The sequence below is a fragment of the Cervus canadensis genome, chromosome 3, assembly GCF_019320065.1.
Source record: "Cervus canadensis isolate Bull #8, Minnesota chromosome 3, ASM1932006v1, whole genome shotgun sequence".
Lineage (NCBI taxonomy): Eukaryota > Metazoa > Chordata > Mammalia > Artiodactyla > Cervidae > Cervus > Cervus canadensis.
Window position 1 is genome coordinate 20557696 of NC_057388.1, and position 24522 is coordinate 20582217.

Genomic DNA, 24522 nt, shown 5'->3' on the forward strand with positions numbered 1-24522 from the left:
TTTAGCTCAGATTCTCTCTTCGTGTCTCCTTTACATCTGATTCCATGAAATTTACATACAAAATTTGGTGCCTCAAAAATGCACTTACTTTCATCATCGCTTTGGCTTTATTTGCAAATACTAATCAATGTTGTTTGTGCTTTTTTATTCATCACTATACATAAGTGTCTTGCATATATTAGAAATACTAGAACAAGGAAAATGATTTTAGTTCTGCAAATAATTTTCCACCTTCACCCCTTACCTAAATTTTCCAGTAGATATGGTTTGTCTCTTAGACTAATAAGTCCAGTTACTGCATAACAGTATACTTATTTAATATTGAGTAAAGTTCAACCAAAGAAGGCACAGATCACTTTTCTCAAAATAATTGGTTACTAATTATAGGCAGGGTGAGTGGAAAGTATTTGTTGACATATTCCCTTTGAGCATGTTTCTGAAGTTAATTTCTAGGATAATTTGTTATGCTGAAGGTCAAATTAAAGAATAAATAAAATCGGAAACAAAAAGCAAAAATCTTGGGTTGTGATATATAATTTTAGCTGTCAGCTATAAAAACCCCAGTTTTTTTTGGAGGGGGGTTGTTTTGCTTTGTCTTTTGGTTTTCATTTTAGCATTGAGTCTCAACTATCTATCTTACAAAGAATAAACTGGTAAAACCAAAAACTGTTAAAAATATCTATCTACTAGAATAGATTTTAATAAAACTGATGCAACTTTTTAGTTGTAAGTCCATAGTCATCTACTATAATTTCTATTTATACATTTCCCCATTAATTATGCTTTTTCTAAAGTTAATTTTTAAATGCAAGCAAGCATTTACCATATTTAGATGTTACTTTTCCTTTTTTTCCCTTGAGTGTAGAAAAAAATGTCACAGGATCATAATGTGGCATGAGTCTGAGAGATTATTTCTTTGTTATTTTATGTTCAAGTCAATAAAGGTTTAAAAAAAAAACAGGGCCAAGGTGTATAATTTAGATATAATTTAGATTTTATTCCTTCTCTTGAACTCGGTAGATTCCTGGTGGGTTATCTAAAACGAAAATTATTGCAAGATGCAGCTTATTTTCCATTGGGTTTCTATTTTGATTTGAAAAATATGTTCCTTATGAAACAATCATAGAGAAGGAAATGGCAACCCACTCCAGTATTCTTGCCTGGAGAATTCCAAGGACAGAGGAGTCTGACGGGCTACAGTCCATGGGGTTGCGAAGAGTTGGAAATGACTGGGTGACTAAACACACTGAGTGCATGAAACAATCAAGCACCAAACTAAAAGTTTTTGCTGAAAATGCGGCTGCTGGCCTCCAAACTGGCATATATGGGGCAGATGTGCACTACCAATGTCAGAGCGAACTCCCTGATAACAAGAAACCTTAATGGAGGTACTTGGAACAGGACAGGGCCCGCAGTGTTTTTTCTAACCAGATTGGGAAGATTCAAAGTTTACTAGGGAGCCTTCTAAAGTAGAACTGATTCTAGGATGACAGGGATGAACACTCAGCAATGACTTTCTTACAGCTAGAGGTAAGAGAAAATAAGCAGAAAATAGTCTTTGGAAATGGAAAACACAAATAACTCAAGCAAAAATGATGAAAATGAAGAAACCACTTCAATAATATCATTTTTGTATAAACTTAATTCCCTAGTATTTTCAGTAATAATATGGTAAAATATTGTTAACATTTTCAGAAACTGTATCTGTTACAGAATGAATTGTGTCCACCTTACAATTTAATTGCAAAAAAAATATATGATGCTGCTGCCTTTATTCTACAAATAAGTAAACGACAGGATAATAAAATGTCTAACCTTATTTCCATGGAAGGCCTGTATCAGAATCACCTAACAGCTCGTTAGAAATTCCAGGGCTCAGTTCCAGACTTCAAAGGTCAAACTCTCACAGAACTGGGACCATGATGCTCTATTTGAACAAGCTTCCCAAGTAATTCATGTTCATACTCAAATGAGAAGAAAATTACTGTGCTCATAGAAAATTATATAACTGATGACTTTCAGGAAAATAATTAACAATTTACCCAAAATAATTATCTATCTGAACAGGGCAAAAGAAAAAAATATATAATGTTGATAAATCAATAAGTTGCAGTACAATTACATCATTTAGTATGTGAGCTAACTACAAAGGAAAAAAAAAATGGTTGCCTCTACAGAAAAGGATTCTGAAAATGGGGAATGATCTGACTTGCGCTTTTTCTGCTCTTCTATCAATATACTGCTCTGATAAAATATTTAAACTTTTTAAAAAAAGCAAAAGACAAAAAACAAAGCAACAAACAGATCAAGAACAGCCAAAACCACAGCAAAAAGCACACACAAAGCAAGCCAGCTTCAAGGGCTGGAGACGGCCGAGACCTGAGGCGCACAGATGATCTCAGGGGAAGCGGCAGGAGACACTTCATCCTTCAGATGGATAGTTTGAGTCTGATGACAGCAACATACTCAAATTTTCCTCAGAAAATGTTTAAAAAGAAGATAAGCCACAGTTGCAAAATCACGCACTCCAACCCCAGAAACGGAATTCCTCTGTGAGTGCGTGTTCTTGTTCAGTGGCTCAGCCATTGCAGCTCTCTGGGACCCCATGGACTGCCAGACTCCTCTCCTCTGTCCATGGGAGTCTCCAGGCAAGAATACTGGAGTGGGCTGCCATTTCCTCCTCCCGGGGACCTTCCCAACCTAGAGATAAAACCTTTGTCTCCCACAACGGCAGGCGGTTCTTACCACTGAGCCACCAGGGAAGCCTGAATGTGTACGCACTTCTGGTAAAAGAGAAATGAAGACAAAACCTTCCTGTCAAGTCACATCCGAAAAATGAACTGGGTAAGAAAGCCTTCAAAAGTAGTCACAGAAAAGTAAACTTTATAAAGTAATCACTGCCTACGTAGAAAGGAACAGAATGCAGGAAGGTAGCTTAGTAGAAAAGAAAATTAAGAAACACAAACCGTAAATGGAACTTTCCAACCTAAGAAATACATGTTAATATAAAAGGAATTATTCAGTTAGGGTCTGCATAGACCTGTCTAACTTCAGCTTTTTTCAGAGGCAGATTTGTACAAGAATCTGTTAAGGTATTTTTATCTCCACTTCACTGCAAAAGGGATCCAAAGTGCTATTCTTAAAAAAAAAAAAAAAATTCTAAGAATATGAAGTGCAGCTATGAATTTAATTTACATAAACAAAGTATCACCCATATAATAATGACTTTAAACAGTTAAGTCCCCACACACTGCTTTGTCTTTATTTTCTGATTGGGTCACTAGTATTATTGTGTTACAAATTTCAGTTAAAGTAAAGAAAATTGCAACCTTTTTATATTTACTTTCATAAATAAACCAGAGAAGAATCTAGGTAATATTATTCCTCTAATGACATCCTTCTAATTGACTTGCATTCCAGTGTTTTTTCTTGAGTATAAAAGAAAGAAGTATAGTTACAAGGAATTGTGCTACTGGGAATTGTGCCTAATCCTGGCTATACCCGTGGGAATGTTCTGGAAGGACATAAAATGTAAATGTGAACATCACCTATTGTGTGAATCACTGTAGAGGAACCACAAAAAGAACTAATGTCATCAAATGGAAATAAGCTAGTTAGAAAAATAACAACACAACTTTGTAAAGGAAGAAAATGAGGGGTGGAAGATTTTAAAGGATTAGATATATAAAAAATATTTTATTTAAAATATAAGGTTATCAATGTATTGTATTTAAAACACATGATTTATAAAAATTCAAGGTGTACACAGATTTGTATCTACTTTGGAAACATGAGGTTGATCTATATTCTAAATACTCTTTCAATTCTCTTTTCCAAGGAGTATAATTCTACTTCATCCGGACGAAAGTATATCCTATAGTTATTCTATTTTTTGTCAGCAATGTCTGAATTCTGGACTCATTTCTAAGAAACAATTTGCTCAAGCCACGTAATTGTTTTTCTTAGCCTCCATTCATTTCCTAGGACGGCTTGTAGGCGGTTTTTTGTTTGTTTTCACTTGTTTTTAATGTCTATATATGCTTCGAAAGTCAGCATCCTCGAAAGGTTGCCAGACTATAGCATGACATCATTAAAATTCCAGGTTTCTGAGTGAAATACTTCATAAACAAAAATAAGGAACGCTCAGGAAAATTTTTAGAAAAACACCCAAGTGTTACAGTTTAATATCATTTTTCAGATTTTTTGAATGCTCTGGTCACTACGCTTCTACATATGTTTATATGTGTTACAGTCAAACATATGTTCTATAATACAAAGTTGGGCAGAATTTGCCATTCATTCATCTAGCATACATTTACCAAATGGCTAAAGCAATAAAAGCAAAAACAGAAGCATTTTATTTGATTGAGGTATGTAAGGAAATCTGATTATTCACAATGGAAAAAAATAGCCCCATAGAATTAACAGATGGGCCACACAGAGAGGGTGTAGCTTCTTTCTGCTCCTAGAGATAGGGTCCCTCTGCCCCACTAATCTTCTCCAGACAGACAAGTATCAAACATTTATAAAGGGCATTTAGGAGACAATATAGCCTTTCAGTTCCAATATTCCATCAACTTCTCCACCCAGAAATCTTTACAATCTAATCCATATGCCCTACTCCTCTTTTAAAATTATATCTCTCTTGTTCCATCCTCAGAAAAGACTGAAATTAGCTGGTCACCATCATCAGAACAATAGTCCTTTATTTCAATGAAACTTGAATAAATTGCACTTCTACTTTCCTTTTTAGTAGACTCTTTCAGATTTATTTTTACTCGTGTTTATAGGTTTCCCTTTATAATGACGTTCTTTATTCAGAAGTCCCAGAGCCATATTTGTTAAACTGTAAATATTCACTAATTGAAGGAAAATTTCAGCATTCTGAAAATGCCTGGCTAAACATTCATGGTTTCAGCATGTTTTCCAGAAGAAAGCTATATATATATTCTTTAATGCATGATCATATGTTTATACCTTAAGAAGGGGATTGGGACTTTGAAAATACTTGAATGAAAATAAGCACTAAGACGCTGATCGTGGTTATGATGACAATTTTCCTTACTGTGCTTCTAAAACAGGTCAGGCATACTGAATATGACACAATCCTAATTCTCAAGAAGTTCACAGTCTTACTGACATGTACCTAAATGAAACGTACAAGATGTCATGAGTCTTAACTCTGTAGGCTAAGGATGCGAAGAAAGGTCAAGAAAGATCTCAGGGTGATGAAGTCTCAGCTGAATCTGAAGCTGGAAATGCCCCAGACTGCAAAGAAAGATCTTAAAAATGTAAAAGCAAAATGAACATGTGCAAAGGTAAAGAGGCATAAAAGAGCTCACTCTTTGGGAGAACTGAAAAATTAGAGAGCTTCAAGTTTAGAGAATGGGGAGGGACAGGGTACTAGGAAAGCAACAGTTAAAACTGAAAAGGTAGCCAAGGCCCAGGTCACGGAACCATGTTCTGTACAGCTAAATTAGGACTTTTGCTGAAAGAAGTTCAAAGAAAATTAACAAAGTCAGATGGATGTGCGTCAGTATCATTGCAGAGAGCAGAATGGAAGGAAATCTGAAGGCAAGAACCCCCATAGAAAGGCTGATTCACAAGTTCAGTGGAGGCAGAATATGGGTGTGAATTAAGGTAGTGAAAGAGAAATGGAAATGAGACCATGAAATTAAGATACTGGTAGAATCAACAACTTGGTAACCAAAGGGAGTGATGATAAAGAACTGGGAGGGACTGAAGATAAATTAAAGGTTTTCAGCTTGGATTGGTGATGTCATCAACTTAGGCAACAGAAATTGAAGAGAGATGCTGGGCAGAAAAAAATGAAAGATTTGTGAACGTTCAGTGAAGCCTCACAATGAAAACAGGGGGTGTTGCATAAATGGTGTTTTATGCTGATGCTCAGCTGAGGGTGGAGGGGACGAGTCCAGAGGTGCTGTGTTGTTTTAACTTGCACAAGGACCTGAGTGGTGGATCCGGGGCAGATATTTAATAGACAGGAGCAGACTGGAGACCAACGCTACAATACACAGTGTAGGAGATCTATTTCAACAGAACCGTGCTGACCACTACAGTAGCCGATAGCCGCATGTTCACATAAATTTAAAATCACAAAAATTAAATAAATTAAATATTAATTTCTTCAGACCCATTAGCCACATTTCAAGTGCTCAGTAACGAATGTGGTTGGTGGTTACTATACTGAACTGTACAGATACAGACTCTTGGTCTACGGAACTATGCAGGCACAGCATAAGAAAAAGAAGAGGAAAGGTTTGCAGACAGAACCCTGGGCAAGAGAGGGAAGGTAGATAAGTGATGTGAGGAGTAATCAGAGGAGTAAAAAGAGAAAGAAAAATAATCACATGCTGTGAACCAAGGGAACTGAGTTCAAGAAGATGAATTAACCAAGAATATGAAAAATGAAGAGGGGGCAAATAAGGTGTAAACAATTATCTTTAGGCGTTTGTGAAAGATGAAAAAGTTAGTCGTTCAGTTCTATCTGACTCTTTATGACCCCATGGACTGTAGCCTGCCAGACTCCTCTGTCCATGGAATTCTCCAGGCAAGAATAATGGAGTGGGTTGCCATTCCCTTCTCCAAGGGATCTTCCTGACCCAGGGATTGAACCCGGGTCTCCTGTATTGCAGGCAGATTCTTTACAGTTTGAGCATCCAGGGAGCAGAGTATTAAAATTACCAATTTTTTCAGATGTAAAGTGACTCCATGAGACTAACTCTCCCACTCAGATGACAGGTAGAGTATTAGAAAGAACTCTAGTTCCTAACAGGAAAGGACATGCAGAAACGTGACTATTCTCTTCCTATATTTTATCAAAGAAGGGGAAGCCTTGCCAAGCTGTTATCCTTAGCCATCGTCTTTCTGGGACTTTCTGAGAGTCACTAATGAAGGTCTGTACCTTAGCTGAATAGGTTTCTGGAAATCCGATGTCTAATAACTATATTCAGCCACCAAACAGCACAGAAAATTATTTTTTCAGATTAAAAATTAAATTGATAGGATAGCAGTTATCAGGAGCTGGGGGCCAGGTAAGTGGGGAGTTATTTTTTAGTAAGTACAGTAGAGTGTTTCAGTAGAGATCATGAGAAAGTTCAGGTGGATAGTGTTCATGTTTGCACAACAGTGTGACTGCCACCAAGTACTAATTGCTCAGTTGTGTTCACTTCTTTCCGACCCCATGGACTGCAGTCCACCAGGCTCCTCCATTCATGAGATTCTCCAGGCAAGAATACTGGAGTGGGTTGCCATGCCCTCCTCCAGGGGATCTTCCTGACCCAGGGACTGAACCTGCATCTCCCACATTGCAGGCAGATTCTTTACCATCTGAGCTGCCAGGGAAGCCCCACACTGCACACTTAAAAATGGTTCGAGAGATAAATTTTCTGGAATGCATATATTTTACCACAAATGAAAAAGAACTTTAATGATACTGAACTAAAATATGTAAAATGGGAGAGAATCTGGAAGAAACCTTTTACAACCCTTGACACCTGGGAAATAGAAGATTCCAAACATAAAAGTTGAAAACACCACACGCAAACATCTGTTACTCAAAGAAATGAAGGTATTTGTATTAGATTTATGATATTAGGTGTGAAAATACGAGTTTGATAAGTTGTAAGGTATTAAGCATCTGTTGTTGCTCTTGCTACTGCCTCCTGTGAAACTGTCAATGGTCTGGAAAAATGAAACAAGTTAGAGCTTTAAATGGTGCTAAAAGAACAAAAGTGACACTTCTGTGGCAGTACAGTGGTTAAGACTTCCTACTTCCAACACAAAGGATACGGGTTCAATTCCTGGTTAGGGAGCTAAAATCCCACATGAGGCACAGCACAGTCAGAAACGATAAAAAAATAAAAAATAAAATAAATAAAACTAAGGCATGGTACGCCATGTTCATTTTAAAAATTTTAAAAATAAAAAATTAATAAGAGAACAAAATGTATTAGGTCAGTTTTAAGATCACAGTGGCATTTATACCCTTTTCTTTACTATTTATACCTCAGGTCAATAGCTGCAGTTTGCTAATAGAGGCAAACCATAAATATCACAAGTAAACTCTGAGGCAACCATGTTTATACAGGCAAAACGCTCATTGGGCAATTAGAGGGTAGAACCCTGAATTGCTTCTCTTGCATCCTCTGAAAGGCCCTGGAGTGAGGCTCTGGGAAGGATTCTAAGGGAAGCCAATGGCGACTTTCATTTGTGTCACTGGGTCCAGGAAGCAGATAATGAAGATGAAAATGAAATCCGAGCAAGTGAATGTTCATTAATGCAAAATAAAACAATAAGCCAAAGAATGCTTGCGCCAAGATTTTTACGTCATACAATAAATCTCGTCAAGATTTTAACCACTGTCTCCATCAGCGTTCAGACCTTTCCTGGTGGACCCACTGAAAAGCTGAAAGTAAACACTTGAGCGAACATGGATCGCACCCTGTTTCTCCTCCAAGGATATTAACCAAATAGGTCCAACCAGTCTTCCTAAGCTCTGTTCGGATCACAGAGGAATTCTGCTGCTATCACAACCTGACAAATAATGACCTCGTGACTGTAAGCTGAACAGGCACAGACACAGCCCCAAGAAGACACTGGAAGAGGAGATCAGTCACAGAGAGAGAATACAAGGAGGCGGCAAAGACAAACCCAAGAAATGAGTCATGCTATACTTACAACTTTCAGCCTGGTAGTCTGGCACAAACTGCTCATCATTGTCAGGTACCTGAGCTGAAGGAAAAAAAAAGAAAGAAAAAAAGTTAAGAGAGAAACTGCCAAAGCATAAAGAATGTCAAGTAAAATCTCTCAGGGGAGATCTTTTTAGGTTGAGACCAAACCTACGATTATTTGCCAGTGAGCTCCTATTTAAAATGGTATTGACAGCAAAATTCAAGAAGGGAAATAGAAGCAATCATCAATGTCAACCAGAAAACACATATATCAGAAATAAAATGGTAGCAGTTGTAGTTCCTCTGCATTTTACTTGCCACATGGAAATAAAAGAAACATGAAAATAAAAGCAGCTACAGGAATTCTATTAGCTGCAGCGCTTCTTTTTGCAGGAGTGGAGTAAGAAGTATTTCAATTCGCCTACTGCTGATGTTTAAGCAGCCCATTTAAATTTATCACAGAATTCTTTCAAACGATGTGTAGTTATTACACAAGCCCCTCTGTCTTTTAGAAATGTCTGTTTTTGATGTGGTTGGCCTACTGCTAGACTACCATAATTAACATTTGCCCTAAATTTGGCCAAAATACGTGACGAAGTTTTTTACGTGAAAGAGAGTCATTGATTTTGGTCATAGGGAATAAAATATTATATCTCAATGATTATGGTCACAGTCATAAAAATAATAATTAATAAAAATAAACCTCATATTTTTAGTCACAATATTTTCCAGGTGACCATTCAACACTAACAAAAAGAATATCACTATTTCATCAGCCCTAATGTCAAATGACTTCCCTGTCTTTAGTAAAGGAATAAAACAATGAATAATAAGAGCTTAATGCATTCAGCAATCAAAACACAAGTATATTTTTTACTTCTAGAATATTTTTATCACAGTTAATTCAGGCATCAAAATAACCTATTCCAAATTGACATAATATTACAAAAACAAGTTTCCATATACACACAAAAATATGCACAATTACACACACACAAACTACATAAAAGTCGGGTCACTTTTAATTTGGCAAAAATATACTGAGTTATCATCCTAATTAACTTTAGGTATAACCTGATTAGCTAGTATTATTTCACTAATATTACCTAATCCTGAAACTTTTTATCTAATCAAGTCATATTAAAACAGATGTAATCTTTTTATAAAAGTACCTATTCTGTATGACGAATTCTTATGAAAATAATCAGTCTTTGTTGAAAAAGTTTTGGGTTGGCAATACAGTTAAGAAAAAAATCCATATAAAGAGAAATTCGATATTTAAAAAATTCTATATATGAAAGAAACAAAACATACACACAATTCAAATGTCTGGTATGTCAACTTATTTAATAGAATTTTAAAAAACATATTTGTTGAACAAAATTGCTATATTTCAAGAGCAGAATAAATGATAATCTTGCAAATTACCAAAATATATGCAGCAGGACATTCAACTATTTTCTAACAACTTTCTTCTGCTCACCAATACTTAAATTTATTACAGATAAATTCCATCCCCTGCCACTAAAGGAAGTGAGACAAATTAAGAACATTTTTTCCAAATTAGAACTGATGCCTATTTCACCAGCCTGTACTGGAGGAAAAGGTGTATTTTCTCCAGGGTTCCACTAACATCTGATACCAAGGTTAACCAAATCAAGCAACTTTCAAATCATTTTTCTATGCTCTGCTGTGTAAACTGTGCAACATTATTTAACCTCTTTGAACTCCATTTTACTCATCAGTTTAACACTGATGATACATATTTTCCATGAAGACTAAATGAAATAGTCTAAACACAATGCCAGTCACAATAGCAGATATTCAAAAAATGTTACATATTTTCTTCTTTCCAAACCTCCACCACCCTCCCTGTTTTTCCTTTCACACAGGAAGTACTACTACTCAAATTACTCTAATGCAAGTTTAATATTTTTACTTCTAATGAATTAGATTGGAGATGGAAAAAAATCACAGCTAAAATTTGTACATTAGTACTCTCTTGGTTATAATCATTTTTTGACATTGCGGTAAGCCTCATTTTTCTCAAAGACTCACAAATTATGTAGAGGAATGTCCCTTAAAGTAAGTGTTTTCACCAAAAAAAAGTACAAAAATGTTTTAAATATTTATCTAATAAATGACAGTGCGCAGACAGAATCAAACCCTATACATTTTTTCTATCATATCTACACGTTTTGGTTTTTGCTCTAAATTAACAGCTAAACAGAGATAACCATTGAGATGCAAAGTTATCAACCCAGCAATTACTATGCTTTTAAAAAGCCAACATTTACAAGAATCTAATAAAAATGTAATACCCCTTTACAGGAATAGTTAAAAATAGCAAGTGAGTAACAAATATATTTGTAACAGAATATGAATGTCCTACAGGCCAGACTTTTTTTTTCCTACTATCATAGGACAAATTTACAACTCCATGATATATATCACTGCAAGAAAGGCATAAAAATAACTGATGGATAAGTAGTATATGTTGACATATGTGTGGGGTGCGGGTGGCGGGGAGGCTGTTGAGTGGAGGGGGCAGAGGCAAAACTTTAGGAAGAGAAGAAATCAGAAGTTACACCTCACAAAGACAGAAAATAGCTACATACTAACAATTTTGTAAAAAGAATAAGAATTGCTATTTCTAGTCTAACTCCTTAACATACTGAATAAATACTTCACACTTATGCCTGAACATATTACAGAATTTTAACAAAAAACATATGACTCACATTTTCACAGAAGCTAATCTTAAGAAACCGAATAGACCAAATGAAGCAGCATGCCACTTAAATAGACAAAGGCTTCAGTCTATCTCTGATTTCAAGCTGGAGTCAAAGGAAAGCAGTTAACGAAAAACACAAGTTGGATCTGGGCAAGGAAAATATGACAAAGTATTGCCACACTCATATCATACATTTCCTTTTTTGCCTCCATTCACGAAAATTCTATGAAGTAGCAAACTACAGCTGCCTGAAAATTTGTGGCAAGCCATACCCACTCCAAAGAGGAAAATTAACAATAGAGGCCAACCTCAATATATATATATGTATATATATAGTTTTTTTACTACTATCTATTACAGACTATGCTTGGAATAATCACCTTTGGGGAATGAAAATGTTTTCCCACACTCTGTAATTAAAGAGGAAGGGGAAAAGTAAGAAAGGGGAAGAGAAAGTATATACCAAAAGACCAATAAAAGGCTTTCAAGAAGATGAAGCATGTGGATTTTATTGGTAATAGCTGCAGCGCTTCTGTCAGTTCATTGCACATTAATAGACAAGCTGCCATCAAGTCTCAGGACTTCGGCTTTAAAAGCGTAGTATGTGCACTCAGCTATTTGCTTTACCTAGATTATCATCGAAAGTTGTTTCCCCCCTCCTTCTCTTTTTTATTATATTGCAATACATATTATGAGAAAGAAAATCATGAAAATATTAATCACAATCTTGATGTCACAGAATCATTAATCCTTACTTTGAATTCTAATATATACTTTCTTAACTAACATTGCCTACGCAGGGGGGTGAGGTGGAGAGTAGACAATTTTTAAACAGTTTGTCTTGCTTTTGTGCTTGCTTTTAATGTTCAAATAAAGCAGTAATCATTACTTAAGAAAAGGTGAATGTTGAAATATTTTCCAAGTTTGGCGGCAGACAAGGAAAAACCGTCTTATTCTTACAAACTATGTGCCTGTCGGGTTTTCTTTTAAAGCTAGGCAAAAAGTGGAAAAATTACAAATGAAACAAACGTCAAGTTGAAAAGGGGTTAATATTTAATTAAAACCAGTTCTATCCACTGTAACAATGACCTGGAGCCAAACAAGGCGGAAGATGTATGAGTCATTCTTTCTGCCCGTGAATGAGACAGCTGATCTCCTCGGCAATTCCTCCAGACAAGCAGGCAGAACTGGAGTTCTGCCTCCATTCACAAAAACACAGTCCAGCATGAGCCATGTGGCTCAACCGCAATCTTTTCATGTCACACCCTTCCAGAGAGTTAAAGCAAGTCAACTTGAACTTGCAATATAAACACACCAATTTTACTGCTCTATCTCAATACAGCTCAGATCCATTAAGGTATATGTTTAAATAAATACATTTACATACATTTAATCCATCCTGCTCTATTGGGTAACTTGTCACAGAAACTTCAATGTATAAAACTAAGAAGAGAGAAAGACGGATGGATGGATGGATGGGTGGATGAAGGAAGGCTGGAAGGAAAGAAAGAGGAAGGAGAAAAAATGACAAAGCATTAAAGAAATGCGTTTTTTTTTTTTTTTTTGCCTATTCTTCAAATGCTCTTTTTATCTTAAGATTATAATAGTCTATTGCTTAACTTCATAGCATTTCCCTCTCACAGGGTAAGAAACAAGTTTCTCTGAAGAAATTCAAATTTTCTTTTAAATAAAACAACAAGAAAATCAACCTTCACACAGTCGTGTTTTGTTTAATCCTACAATGAAGCTTCAGGCCATGGAACAAAATAATCATGAAACCTCTAAGCCAGGCTTTACACCACATCCGCTTTTAACATTAAAATGATTGTACCAATGTATAAGCATTAATTAATGCAGAAGTATAAATATATTTAAAGAGCCAAAAAAAGGGGCTATTCCTCCATGGCAGAAAAATCTTTAAAACTGATAAAGTCATGCTTTCTGTATGCTCTAAGAGAAAAGAAAACAGTAAGTTTTAGTTGTTTTTAGCTTCAAATCAACTTCAATTTCCTAACTTTAACTTATATAGAGGTTTGAAAACTTAAGTATAGCTCAGAGCCGTTGCTATTAGCAAAACATTTTCTGTAAGGTACTGAGAGCTGACTTCTATTATTATTGTTATTATTATTATTTTAATTATAATGCTGCACACTGGTCAAAGGGAATAAAGTTTTCCTATGAAATTTAAGAAATTACACATTTTTTGTAACTGAATTAGCTTAGTAATATTTCATTAACATATATTAGGACCTTCTGGCCAAACTATATCTAGGCTATATGAAAGCCAAATTTTATTTTTAACAAATATTTCTATTTTGCAAATAGACTCTAGATGCATTTATATATTGTCAATAAATGCTGAGAAACAGAGTATGTTTATTCCAACTGCTATCCCTTAATCAGGTCCAAACAAGAAGTCTTTGTTTCATAGTTCAGAGTATTTCGTGGTACAAGAAAAAGATGGGCAGTAGCTCCCTCTTGCCCCCTCACAATGACTCTTGCTCAGCTCTTAGGAAATAGTATGGACTTCTGTAATTTAATGTCTAATTCTCAATTCCTCTTTTTTTTTTAAACCACACAAAATAATGAAGCTTTTTAAGCCTTTTCTCCTAACTGCATCACATGGAGAGGAAAAAAAAAAATCCAAGAGTACATATCCAATTTATGTTCGATTTCAAAAAGAAAGTCTAATTTTTGAAAAATAAAAATGAATGCATTATAATAGCTATGTATTGTGGGTGATATTATGCATATTGAGTAACGACATATCATTTAAGGAAATTCATGATAAATGACTTTGAATATAAATTTAGTATCAACCACTAAAGTTGAGGAGATACGATGACATCTCTGCTTTTCAGCAAACCTGATTATTAATGGAGGGTCACAGAAAACAAAAGGAAAAGGCTTATCTGCATGAGGTCATGAGGTAATAATAACCTTTAGTGTAGAAAAATTATTTTTGGAGATACAACTTTGATTCAAGTGTCATGGCATCATGAAATTTAACTTACATCACAACTGAAAAACATTCTGCCCTCATAGGAGCGAATCACTGTTGACATTTATCCTTAAAACTACTGACGAAAGGAAACCTCAGGGACATCTAGACCAACATCAAAAATAGCACTCAAAAGTTGCTATTATATTTATATTAGCTACGTATGAAATGTATCATTTCTCTCTAAGTTGTGTTAGCAGGTAAGCTTTAATGAGTAACTTTTAAAAATGTGAGCCTCTTTTAACTCACTTTTACATCCTTCTATTTCTGTCCTCCACACATAAAAGGTTCCATTTTAACGACGAATTACTAGGATACCTTTCCTTAAAGCACCACTAAAAAAGCATATTACCAAGATGTTGTTAGAATTGACATTTGAACTCATTATTTCATGGATCAAATAATTGGAATTGCCTTTCTGTCAATGGTAATCTAATTCAAAAGTCAAAGAATCAATAAAGAATTGTACACGGAAAATGACAACATAAGTAAGTGGCTTTGGCAAAATTTAAGATAAGCACATTCTCCATTTTTTAACTGCTACTGTGGCCACTGAAGACATTACCTTTTCAATTTTCTTCAGAATGAGATGTGATTAAAGTGTGGCATATATGTTAAAAAAAAAAAAAAAAAAAACCTTGAAATTGCAATGTTAGTACTTCATAAGTGATACTAATATAAAGTTATATTCTTCAAAAACATACTTTTGATCCCTGTTCAGAAATTGCAGGGGGTCTGTGGAATGGAAGTATATTTTTTGGAGAACACTTTAGTGAACCGAAAAGACTTGTTCCAACCCCACCCTCAAACAAATCCTGCCTTATCTACCCCAAATTTTTCCCTGGACATACAACACATTTCATAATCTATAATAATTTACTTATGACTAATGGTGCACTTTGGGTTTACTTTATAAAAAGTCTTATAGAAAAAAAAAAACAAATTAAACCTGAGAGAATGTATTGTTTCCCAAGTATTTAGGGACTCTGAATATTTTTTAAAAAATTCCTAGGACACATCAGAACTACCTTGACTTTCCTGTCTAATAAATTTTTAGACCTGTTTAACTTTCCAACGGGATTCTTACTCAGGGGAGAAACTTGGTTAATTGCTAATGATCTTTTTTTTTAAAGGGTCAAGATGCCTTAAATTCTATGGTATCCTTCTGAGAAATAAAACATTATGAAAAGAAATAAGTGAATGGTTCACAGTCTGACAGCTTGGCAATGGTTTAATTTCTGGATGTCCAGAAGGACATAAATGAACAGATCTAGCCAGCAACGAATAAACTAATGTAATTTTGAGATCTCAGCTAATGTTGATCAAGATGTAGAATAAGTTAAAATGCTAATGCAAATATCATAATTATGTAAAATTTCTAAAAATAAAAATAAATGTACAGCCCATTAACAAATAATAAAAAGAAAAATTCACCTTTCTTCTTACCATTAGATTTTTAAAAAATCAAGTTACTGTTAATGCTTATATCATCATAGAATTAAATTATTCTAAAATACAGTCTTATTCATGGTTTGTAAAAGGAGCCCACCTGGTTATTCAATAAAACACTCCAAGGATTAATCCCTGAACTTTTTTAAGCTTATAAATTATTTTCCAAATAAAAGTCCATGTTCTTTCAAATACATCAATCACCTTCTAGGTTTATTTTATATAAAACTAAATCTTCAGATCTGATTTACAGGTTAAGTTAATTATCGCAGGTAAGAATATTCAGTGCAGAGTTTTAAAATAAACTCAGATAAATTACCAAATCACTCATCTGAGTAACAAAGAAATAAAACAAGTCAAAAGTGAAACACTGCACTGAAACTGATTATAGAATGGTAAGAGTCTGTCACAGTTTCATATTTTTAAATTCCAGGAACAGAGTTGCTTTGCACATTCAAAATCTGCCAGCAAGTGCACTGACTTGGAAACAGTGAGACTTAAACATCTTAAGAACCAACAAACCTTCCAGAACAATTAAAATAGATATTAGAAGGTATTTTGGAAAAGCGAATAAATTCCCTCATAAATGTAACGTTCTTACAACCTTCAACTCTGCAAAACTTAACAGACAAAAGTTCATGCAAGAGCCTCTGTGCAGATTTTTGTTGAGAAAGTTATGTTTGAATATATGGTTTATGTTGCAATAATAAGTAATCTATTGCAGTAAGTTTCATTTACAGAGACAAGCAAAATGACCTTTAAATATAACTAAAACTTTCATTAACATACAAGTACAATCACTCTTTCAAAGGGCTCCTGGAAAAGCTATTATTTAACTTAAAAGCTTCATAAAGATTGTAGGAGCTCTTTGGAAAAACTAGGATATCAGGAACACAAAGAAACTTACTTTACATGCTAACAGCAATTTGATCAACTACAAGCAAGACCACCCGAAAAAACATAGCAGTCTGCCTCAAAGTAGCAACAGCAATGCTCAATTCCATTTTAAAGACCCTCTCTCTTCTTTGAACCATCTTTAAAAAAATCTGTTCCAAAAATTGCATGTTTCCCGTATAATGTAAAGATAGAAATAACACAACTGTACTCAATGCTTAAATACCTGTAATTTTCTCTTTGTGTTTCCCACAAGACACATAATATAATAAAATTATTATTTCACATTTAGCATAACAAATCCAAAGGAAAAATTTCAAATTATAGATGCCAACAAAAGTCCCTCAACATTAGACATATCTCAAGTTGCATAAAGCTGTACTGAAGCAGTATCTCCTGTTCCTATAAAATAAAGTTTCACACAATAAAAGATACAATAGATGGCAACACAAAATGTTATCAAAAAGCAATCAAAATTAAAAGCAATGCCTTTAAATGTCTCCTTGCTACATTAAATAAATCCTAATACAAGCAATAAAATAGCAAAAGTCAATTTCAACAAACATCATATCATAGTAACACACAGAAAACATTTAAAAAATCTTCCAATCCCCCTAAGATTTATTTTAAAGCCATAGATATCCTTAGCATTGGATACACACCTAACGTTCTGTGTTGTGAGCAAGGTGGAAAGAAGACACTTGCACTTAAATCTTGAAGCATCCCGTCCCGATGAACCCAGTGAAACTAATTTCTGCCATCAGAAAAGTCCTCCACCAGAACACCAAATAATGATATGCGCTGCTCTAAAGGAAACAGCAAGCCGGGTTCTGGCTCTAGGAGGTCTCTCGAGGTACAATAATATAAACCTGATCAATTGCAATTAAAATCTGAACAGAGGCTTAGAACTTGAAGTCTTGGTGCATTAGTTCTTGCCAAAAGCAGATGTGATTGTGAGCTGGAAGCAATTTCTCCTGGTAATTTGTGATGACACTGGGTAGTGCAGTCCCAGATTCCCCAAAGACAAACTCATCAGAGGCTCTAATGTATGCATGACACATGAGGTGGCTCTTTTAGAGCTCAATTAATTGGGCTGAACATTAAGACAGCAAGTTCAGGACTTTTTTTTTTTTTTTATCTTTCCCTTCTAGAGTTGCTTTTCCCCTCCTTTGAAAGCAATTTTTTGCCTTACCTTCTGCAAGCCATGTTTCCTGTAATTGACTTAGATCTTGAAAGAGTTCTAAAAAACAAGTCAAAGACATAAACAAAAGATTTGCAAACCTTTTAGGTGACATTAAATGGAAATGTTTGTCATGAAATTAGTCCTATAGATCAATTTAATTTGGGGAGGGGCATCAATAAAGAAATGAGGATTCATAATTATATCAATAATCCTGCACATTTTGTTGCCTACTAAGCAATGCTTCTCAGTACCTTTTTTACCCCCTTTTAACACATAGCTTAAAAAATAAGCCTAGGGACCTCAAACAACACACTTACAGTAGAACTCAAAAAGGCTGAGATGAAGGTGTGTCTATCCTCAGAAACCTTTTTTAACCATATTCAATTCTTGCTAAAATAGTGTTAGGGGAAAAATCAGAAAGACTGAATAACACTTTATTTCTATCTTCCAAGTCTTCTATCAAAGATTTAACAGTACATGGTATAATTCTCAAAGTACTATATGTTTTGAGGTTCAATGCCTCAAAACTCAAAGGGACAACTATTAAATACAAGATTTTAGAAGAAAATTTCTAATAGGTTTACAAAAGCAAATAGTTCCCTGGCACCTGTTTATTATCAAGTCCAAAACTGTGTATTCTGTCACTGGGGAGGGAGAGGTATGTGTAACTTAATCCTACTTACATGAAGATTTGAAGAAGTTTCAGAATTCAATATACCTAATATAAATGGCAAACTGAACTTTAATAATTAAATCTAAGTTTATTAAGTTTATTATGAATGCCCCCATACTGCTGGAATAATTGATAGCATATTGACCTCCTATCAACAGTTCATAAAAAGAATCTGCAACTTAATTTCCTAAATATGTATTATAATTATTAATTAGGCCTTAATTATGATTCATTGACCACTTAAAAGGCCTATAAATAAGATATTATGACCTCACCATGCGGTCATCAAAACCATCTCTGAAAAGTTTGTTAACAGTATATGGTTTAGCGTAAGGAGATGGGAAACCAAACAGTCACTTATATTGCTCAACTTCTAATGCAGGAGAAAAAGAGTAATTAAGCAGTGTGCATAGCTGTCTAATTTGTTCCTCTCTGTTGGATATTTTCAAATTGTTACATTAGTGTATGGGATTACTTATATGCCACATGGACAAAGGTATTTAAATACAAAATGCTTAAAAGAAGGATGTCACTCTTATTATTTCCTTCTTTCATTAGTTTGTGACAGGGCCATAAAACAGCAAACTGTCACATCACGTTAATTGCTCCAAATACAAGTCTTGTTTATATGCAGTCATTTGAAAGTTTATTATTCTTAAGGTAAGACTGAGTGCTTCTCTTCTTTATGAGGGTGGGAAGTACAGGTAAAGAGGGGGAATTCAGCTCTAAATCAAACCTCACCTTCTGAATCATGAGCCAGATCTCTGTTAATGAATTTTCTTTTCCTGACATTTGTTGGTTTCTCGTTACAATTTCTCCCACGCTGATTCTACAAAGGGAAAGATAAAATTCTTTAAAAAAAAATGTAAACCTCAGATGTCACTTACACACACACACACACACACACACACACACACACAGAGGCATACATAAGTCTACTGGATCCTCTCCTTAAACAGAAAAATGAAAGTCCATGGTATCAATCCCAATATCCATTTTCTGCATTCATTTGACAGTGAAAGCGTTTGCTGAGAATTCAACAGCCAGGGAGGGTTGCTTCCCTGTGCGGAGCTGAATACACTGTGTATCAGTCATAGATTCATGGTATCTCAGCATCAAAACAACATTAAGCAATTACACTTAAAGTCATTTTTAGGCTAGATCGGAGCTAGATTAAAACACAGTTGAATTTTATTCTCTCAGATAATCCCCTAAAAAAAGAACAAAAAGAGAGTGGTGAAATAAAAAATATAAGAGAGAAATGAGAAAGAAGAAGAAAAAAAAAAAGGAAACAAAACCCATGTAAACAAAAAAGTGTCAGCATTTGTCTCAACTTCATTCTTTTCAATGTGGCAGACAAACCCAGCCAAAAACTTTGAGTGCAGCAGCTGCTGCTGCCCTCCTTCTCCTCTTCCACTCATCTTGAGCACTTTAAACAGAAAAAAAAAGGGAGGGGGTCTTAAAAACAAAACTATGCCTTATCCAAATCACTGAAAGGTAAGCTCATTTTGAAGACTGGGCTTCTAGAAGCAGAGTCGCCCTACAGTGGCAACAAAGCAGATAAAGTATCTGCAGTCCCAGCCCCCTAGCTCCCCCCACCCCCCCCCCCACCTTCTCACTCGCCCTCCTCCCCCCTCTCCCCTCCGTCGGAGTCAAGTTTATAAACAGCAACTTTCGAACTGATCACTCACATTGGTGACCATGTAAGGCACTTGCTGGTCATAAAATCCATCCATTCTGCTGCTCTTCGCAAATCTCAGCTCAGTGTTTTATATTTTAAGCATTTAGCTGGAGATTTCCTCGGGATCTGGACTTCTATCAACCTAGAGGGGAACAAGATGGCTTTTAGGCTAAAAAAAAAAAAAAAAAAAATCATGAATGAAGCTCTTGAATTTGCATAGCTAATTATCCTCCGACAGTCCCATTCACAAAAATAACCCTCCCTACACAGCCTCCTTCACCTGGATCCAAAGAGAGCCAAGAGAGTTCACAATTTACATATTTTCCTCAGTAGCAAAAATTCGAACAAGAGGCGATGTATTTATTTTCACTCTCGATGTTTCCCTGCGCGGTCGGTGTACCCCGGGCAGCTCTGATTCGCAAACGTGTGCAAAACTAGCAATGGCGATCAGCGAGACTTGCTTTGCACCTAACGGGACTAAAGAGACGGAGACACCTCTTTCATAAGGATAGTTTTTGCAACCCACAACCATGCAATTATCTGGAGAGACATAAAAAGTTGTTGGAAAGACCCACCTGAAAGCCACGCTAGGCGAACGGCTGCAAAAAATTCCCTCCAATTTTAATAAAAACATTAATTATTGCCCAGCACTTCCCCTTTGGAAGCCGAAAGCGCCTCTGACAGAGCTCAATTCGGTGGTTTTTCCTCTACTTCTCCTCCAGGGGCCTCCAATCCAAACTGATGGATCGCTGCCTCCCATTGGCTCCGCGTCTCTTTCACAAGATCAGATTTCGGGCTGTCAATCAGGAGGCTCGCTGCCCCTTCTCGTGAATCTCCCGCGCCCCTCTGCCCAAGCTGGTGCCGTGCCTGCCGGCGCTGTGACCACAGCCTGGAAACTCCACAGAGCAAATCGACTGCCGTTCTAACCCGCTGCTTATTATTAAGGCGCCTGGGGACACCGAAGCCATGTGTATCGAGTCGCCAGTTCTAACTGGTGTGTTTGGTCCACTATCGGGCTGAAGCACTTTCCTAAAGCACTTTCGTTCGCGTCAGATACATACTCTGAAGCGCTATCCTCCAAGACCGTGCGTCCTTAGTCTCCTACCTCACCTCCCTCGAGATCTCCAGTCCCTCCACTTTGAACCTGATACCCACCTCGCAATACAGCCTCGTTCCTACTAAGCTTTTGGCCCAAGTTCTCTTCCCGTTTTTCAACGCCCACCATCACCGTTATGGTGTATCAAAAACATTTTTTTTTTTTAAACGTCATCCTCAAGTCAGTCTTTCATGGGACACAGTAAAATCTGTGGGGAAAGCCCTTGGGAGAAGCAGAGGGATTGCTTTTTAGAAGGGTTGCGTTGGGAGAGGGAATTGAGAAAACTGCAGAGCTATCTAAGTGAGGAAAAGTACAAAATCAATTGTGTCCCACGTGTGCGCTGCAACTTGGTGCTTCGAGTCCCCGGTGGAGGTGGGGAGGGGCAGGGATGGGTTGGGTGGCTCGGATATCCTGGGACTCGCACGTTTCCTGAGCTTTTGTTATGTATACACGGAGGCGGAGGGTGTCCCTTACTGTACTGGACGCTTTCGCTTCCTCTCCAGTTTTTAAACTGCCAGCCAGAGCCGGGAGTTGGTGGCGAGGGGAGAAGGGGAGTCGGGTTTCAAGGACAATGACTAGGACGTTAAAAAGGGAGGGCTGCAATTCTGAAACCACTTGCCTGACCCTCCAACTGGGCTTAGAGCTGTAAAGAGTCACTTAAGAAAGCCTCGGCCCAACCGGGGCTGAGAGGCCTCGGAATGGCACCGGGGACTCATTGGTGTTAAAATTCATTTGTGATCCTGGTGGCGACCAGAGCTCAAGACCAAAGGAAGTTTTCGGCAGCTGTTCAGCCCATTGGGAAACATGCTGCAACTCTCAATTTCTAATTGAAAGTTTTTCCTTAAATGGAACATTATGGAGCCATATTAAACGGCGGTATGAGCGCACAAGACTCCGGACCCATGGAAGTCAAGGGTCAATTTTTTTTTTTAAATAATAATATTAAAAACCTTAATACTGGGGAAACACCCAATAACTGTGGACAGCAAGGGCACACACCGTGAGTTCTTCAAAAGCAGTAAATCAGAGTTAGCCGGTCCCAAGGCGCGCACCTACAAGTATTTTAAGCGGGAACCGCACATTTACCCCGGCCGGGGAGAGGTTTGGGCGCAGCATGGCCTCAAGGCCGGCACAGTGAGGCTCTCCGGAACTTTCCGAGGGTGCAATCAAGCGGCAAGCGTGTCCGGCCGCCCGACACTCCTGGGATAGCCCAGCCCCTCTAATCTGGGCAACAGTTTCCAAAGACATTCTCTGTGGCTGGAGCCGGACGGGTAACCAGGGTAACAGGAGGGGGCGGAGCTTCGGGCTCAGCCCCCGCGAGGTTCTCTCCGCAGCCAATAACGTACCGTCTGTTCCCAGCCCATTGTTGTTTATTGCTGACCCCGCAGCGCTCCGCTAGGAGATTGGCCGCTTTAGGGAAGGAGGCGGAGCCTCTCCCTCCCTTGCACCCACCTTTCAGCTCCATTCACAAAATTCCGGCCTGTCTTGGTCACGTGGTTGGGGGCGGGGAGCGGTAGGGGAAATGACACAACAAAGGCCCAAGTTTTCCAAACCACAAAACTTTTTTCTGCCTCGCTACCTCCTCCAAGCCTCATCAACCAACAAATATTAGAAGATGAGGAAAAGTAGGCTTGGGTCTGGGAGCATAAAGGGCGGGGGCGGGATGTCGCGGGGGGGAGGGGAGTTAGAAATCAAAGGAAGACTCGGGGTTAATTCCAGGGTACACTGCATATGAGAAGAGCTGCAAAAGAGAAAAGTAAGAGAATTAAGGAGAGGTGTGAGAAAGTATTAAAGACAAGCTAGGAACTTTTGCTCGCTACTGCAAGTCACTGCTTTTAGACTGACAAACAGTAAAATGGATTTCAGTTTTTTCACAACATTCTGTAATGTTCATTTCTACCTTAGATGCATCCCATAGTTTATTAATTTTTTAAAGCTTCCTTTACGAACACTGCAGGTTTTCGCTGGCTGACAGTTTGTTTCCGTTTCCCAAAACTTCACTCTTTTATAGGCACCCCAAAACACTGCCTCTTCTCCCCACCTAGGCTGGACTGACAAACAGAAGCGGAGACTTAATCCTCAGATTTGATTACGTATTGCAGGGGCTCCATATTTTCCCCTCTGGATTCTTTAAGCTAACTCAGCTTTTAACTGTGTAATCTTAGCAGCAATTGAATATGATGATACATGAAAAATCAGACAAGCCAGGCTACAGCTCAGTTTTGTTGAAAGAGCACACAGTTTTGAGATAAATCTTTCTGTATAGCAAATGGACTATCAGACTATTCTCCCTCCTCTCTCTTTCTCTTCTGTCTTTTTTCTATCTGTTCTTTTTGTGCCCTGATACTTAGTGAGACACTAGCTTGTAGTTTGGTTACTGTTTATCTTCTATGCTTGGCGCTGGGAAAAACCAGTAGACCCAGTGGCTGAAGACATTGAAAGGGCTAAAAATTCGTTTTTCAGAAAACATTACCATTGTGGAAAATGTCTACAGAGGCAGCTGTTCTATTCACAGAGAGGAACGTCCAAAGTTGCACAAAGTTTCCACTACTTTTAAAAGTGAGTCTTTAAAAATCAGCTTAGTAAGTGCCAGTTCTTCTTGAATGGAAAATTTCATTTTGGCTGGATTTCAGGCATAGAATGGCAGAGCAGAGGCCAAGAGGCTTTGACATTTATTTACTTGTATTTTGAAATTCCATTTGGGTTTTGAAATTAAAACTCTTGAGAGCCCGTTTCTCTCCCCCCTCCCCCCATAAAAATCCATTTCTGAGGTTGGAAGTTGCATATAAAGCTATTTAAATCTTTATAGTTCCTTTGCTGTTATTTAATAAAATAATAATCACTATTATTCTGGAGTTAACTTATTATAGCATTATACTGAAAATGCATGGTGGTAAATAGAGCACATTTCTAAAAGCAAAAAGAAAGAAACTAAGGGTATTGATTGTTACAATGGGTTAATATGATTGAAATTAAATAAAATTTTGTTCAAATTGGGTAGATTATTAAGTAAAACAGTAACCTGTATAATTCTTTAAATACTTTTTATAGTGAATTGTTAATGGCCTAGTTTGCACAGAGCTACATCAAATAAATAAGGAAAAGATAGACTGTTAAA

The 24522-nt window shown here is 36.8% G+C and overlaps 1 protein-coding gene across 6 annotated transcripts in view; it reads right to left on the reverse strand.

Annotated features, from left to right (window-relative positions):
- The window catches only part of ETV1 (ETS variant transcription factor 1), a 94738-nt gene extending 73471 nt beyond the window's left edge, over positions 1–21267 (reverse strand). The window contains exons 1-6 of one of the 6 annotated variants that reach the window (XM_043462748.1): positions 20884–21266; positions 20589–20785; positions 20319–20450; positions 19369–19456; positions 17964–18011; positions 8701–8754 (exon numbers count right to left, since the gene is read on the reverse strand). In XM_043462748.1, the coding sequence (XP_043318683.1) occupies positions 8701–8754; positions 17964–18011; positions 19369–19456; positions 20319–20363 (235 nt within the window). In that variant the 5' untranslated portion in view covers positions 20364–20450; positions 20589–20785; positions 20884–21266. Of the gene's footprint in view, positions 1–8700; positions 8755–17433; positions 17790–17963; positions 18012–19368; positions 19457–20318; positions 20478–20588; positions 20786–20883 lie in introns of those variants that run through there. The other 5 variants (XM_043462745.1, XM_043462744.1, XM_043462749.1 and 2 more) reach the window with 5 other exon arrangements.
- Between the last annotated feature and the right edge of the window lie 3255 nt (positions 21268–24522).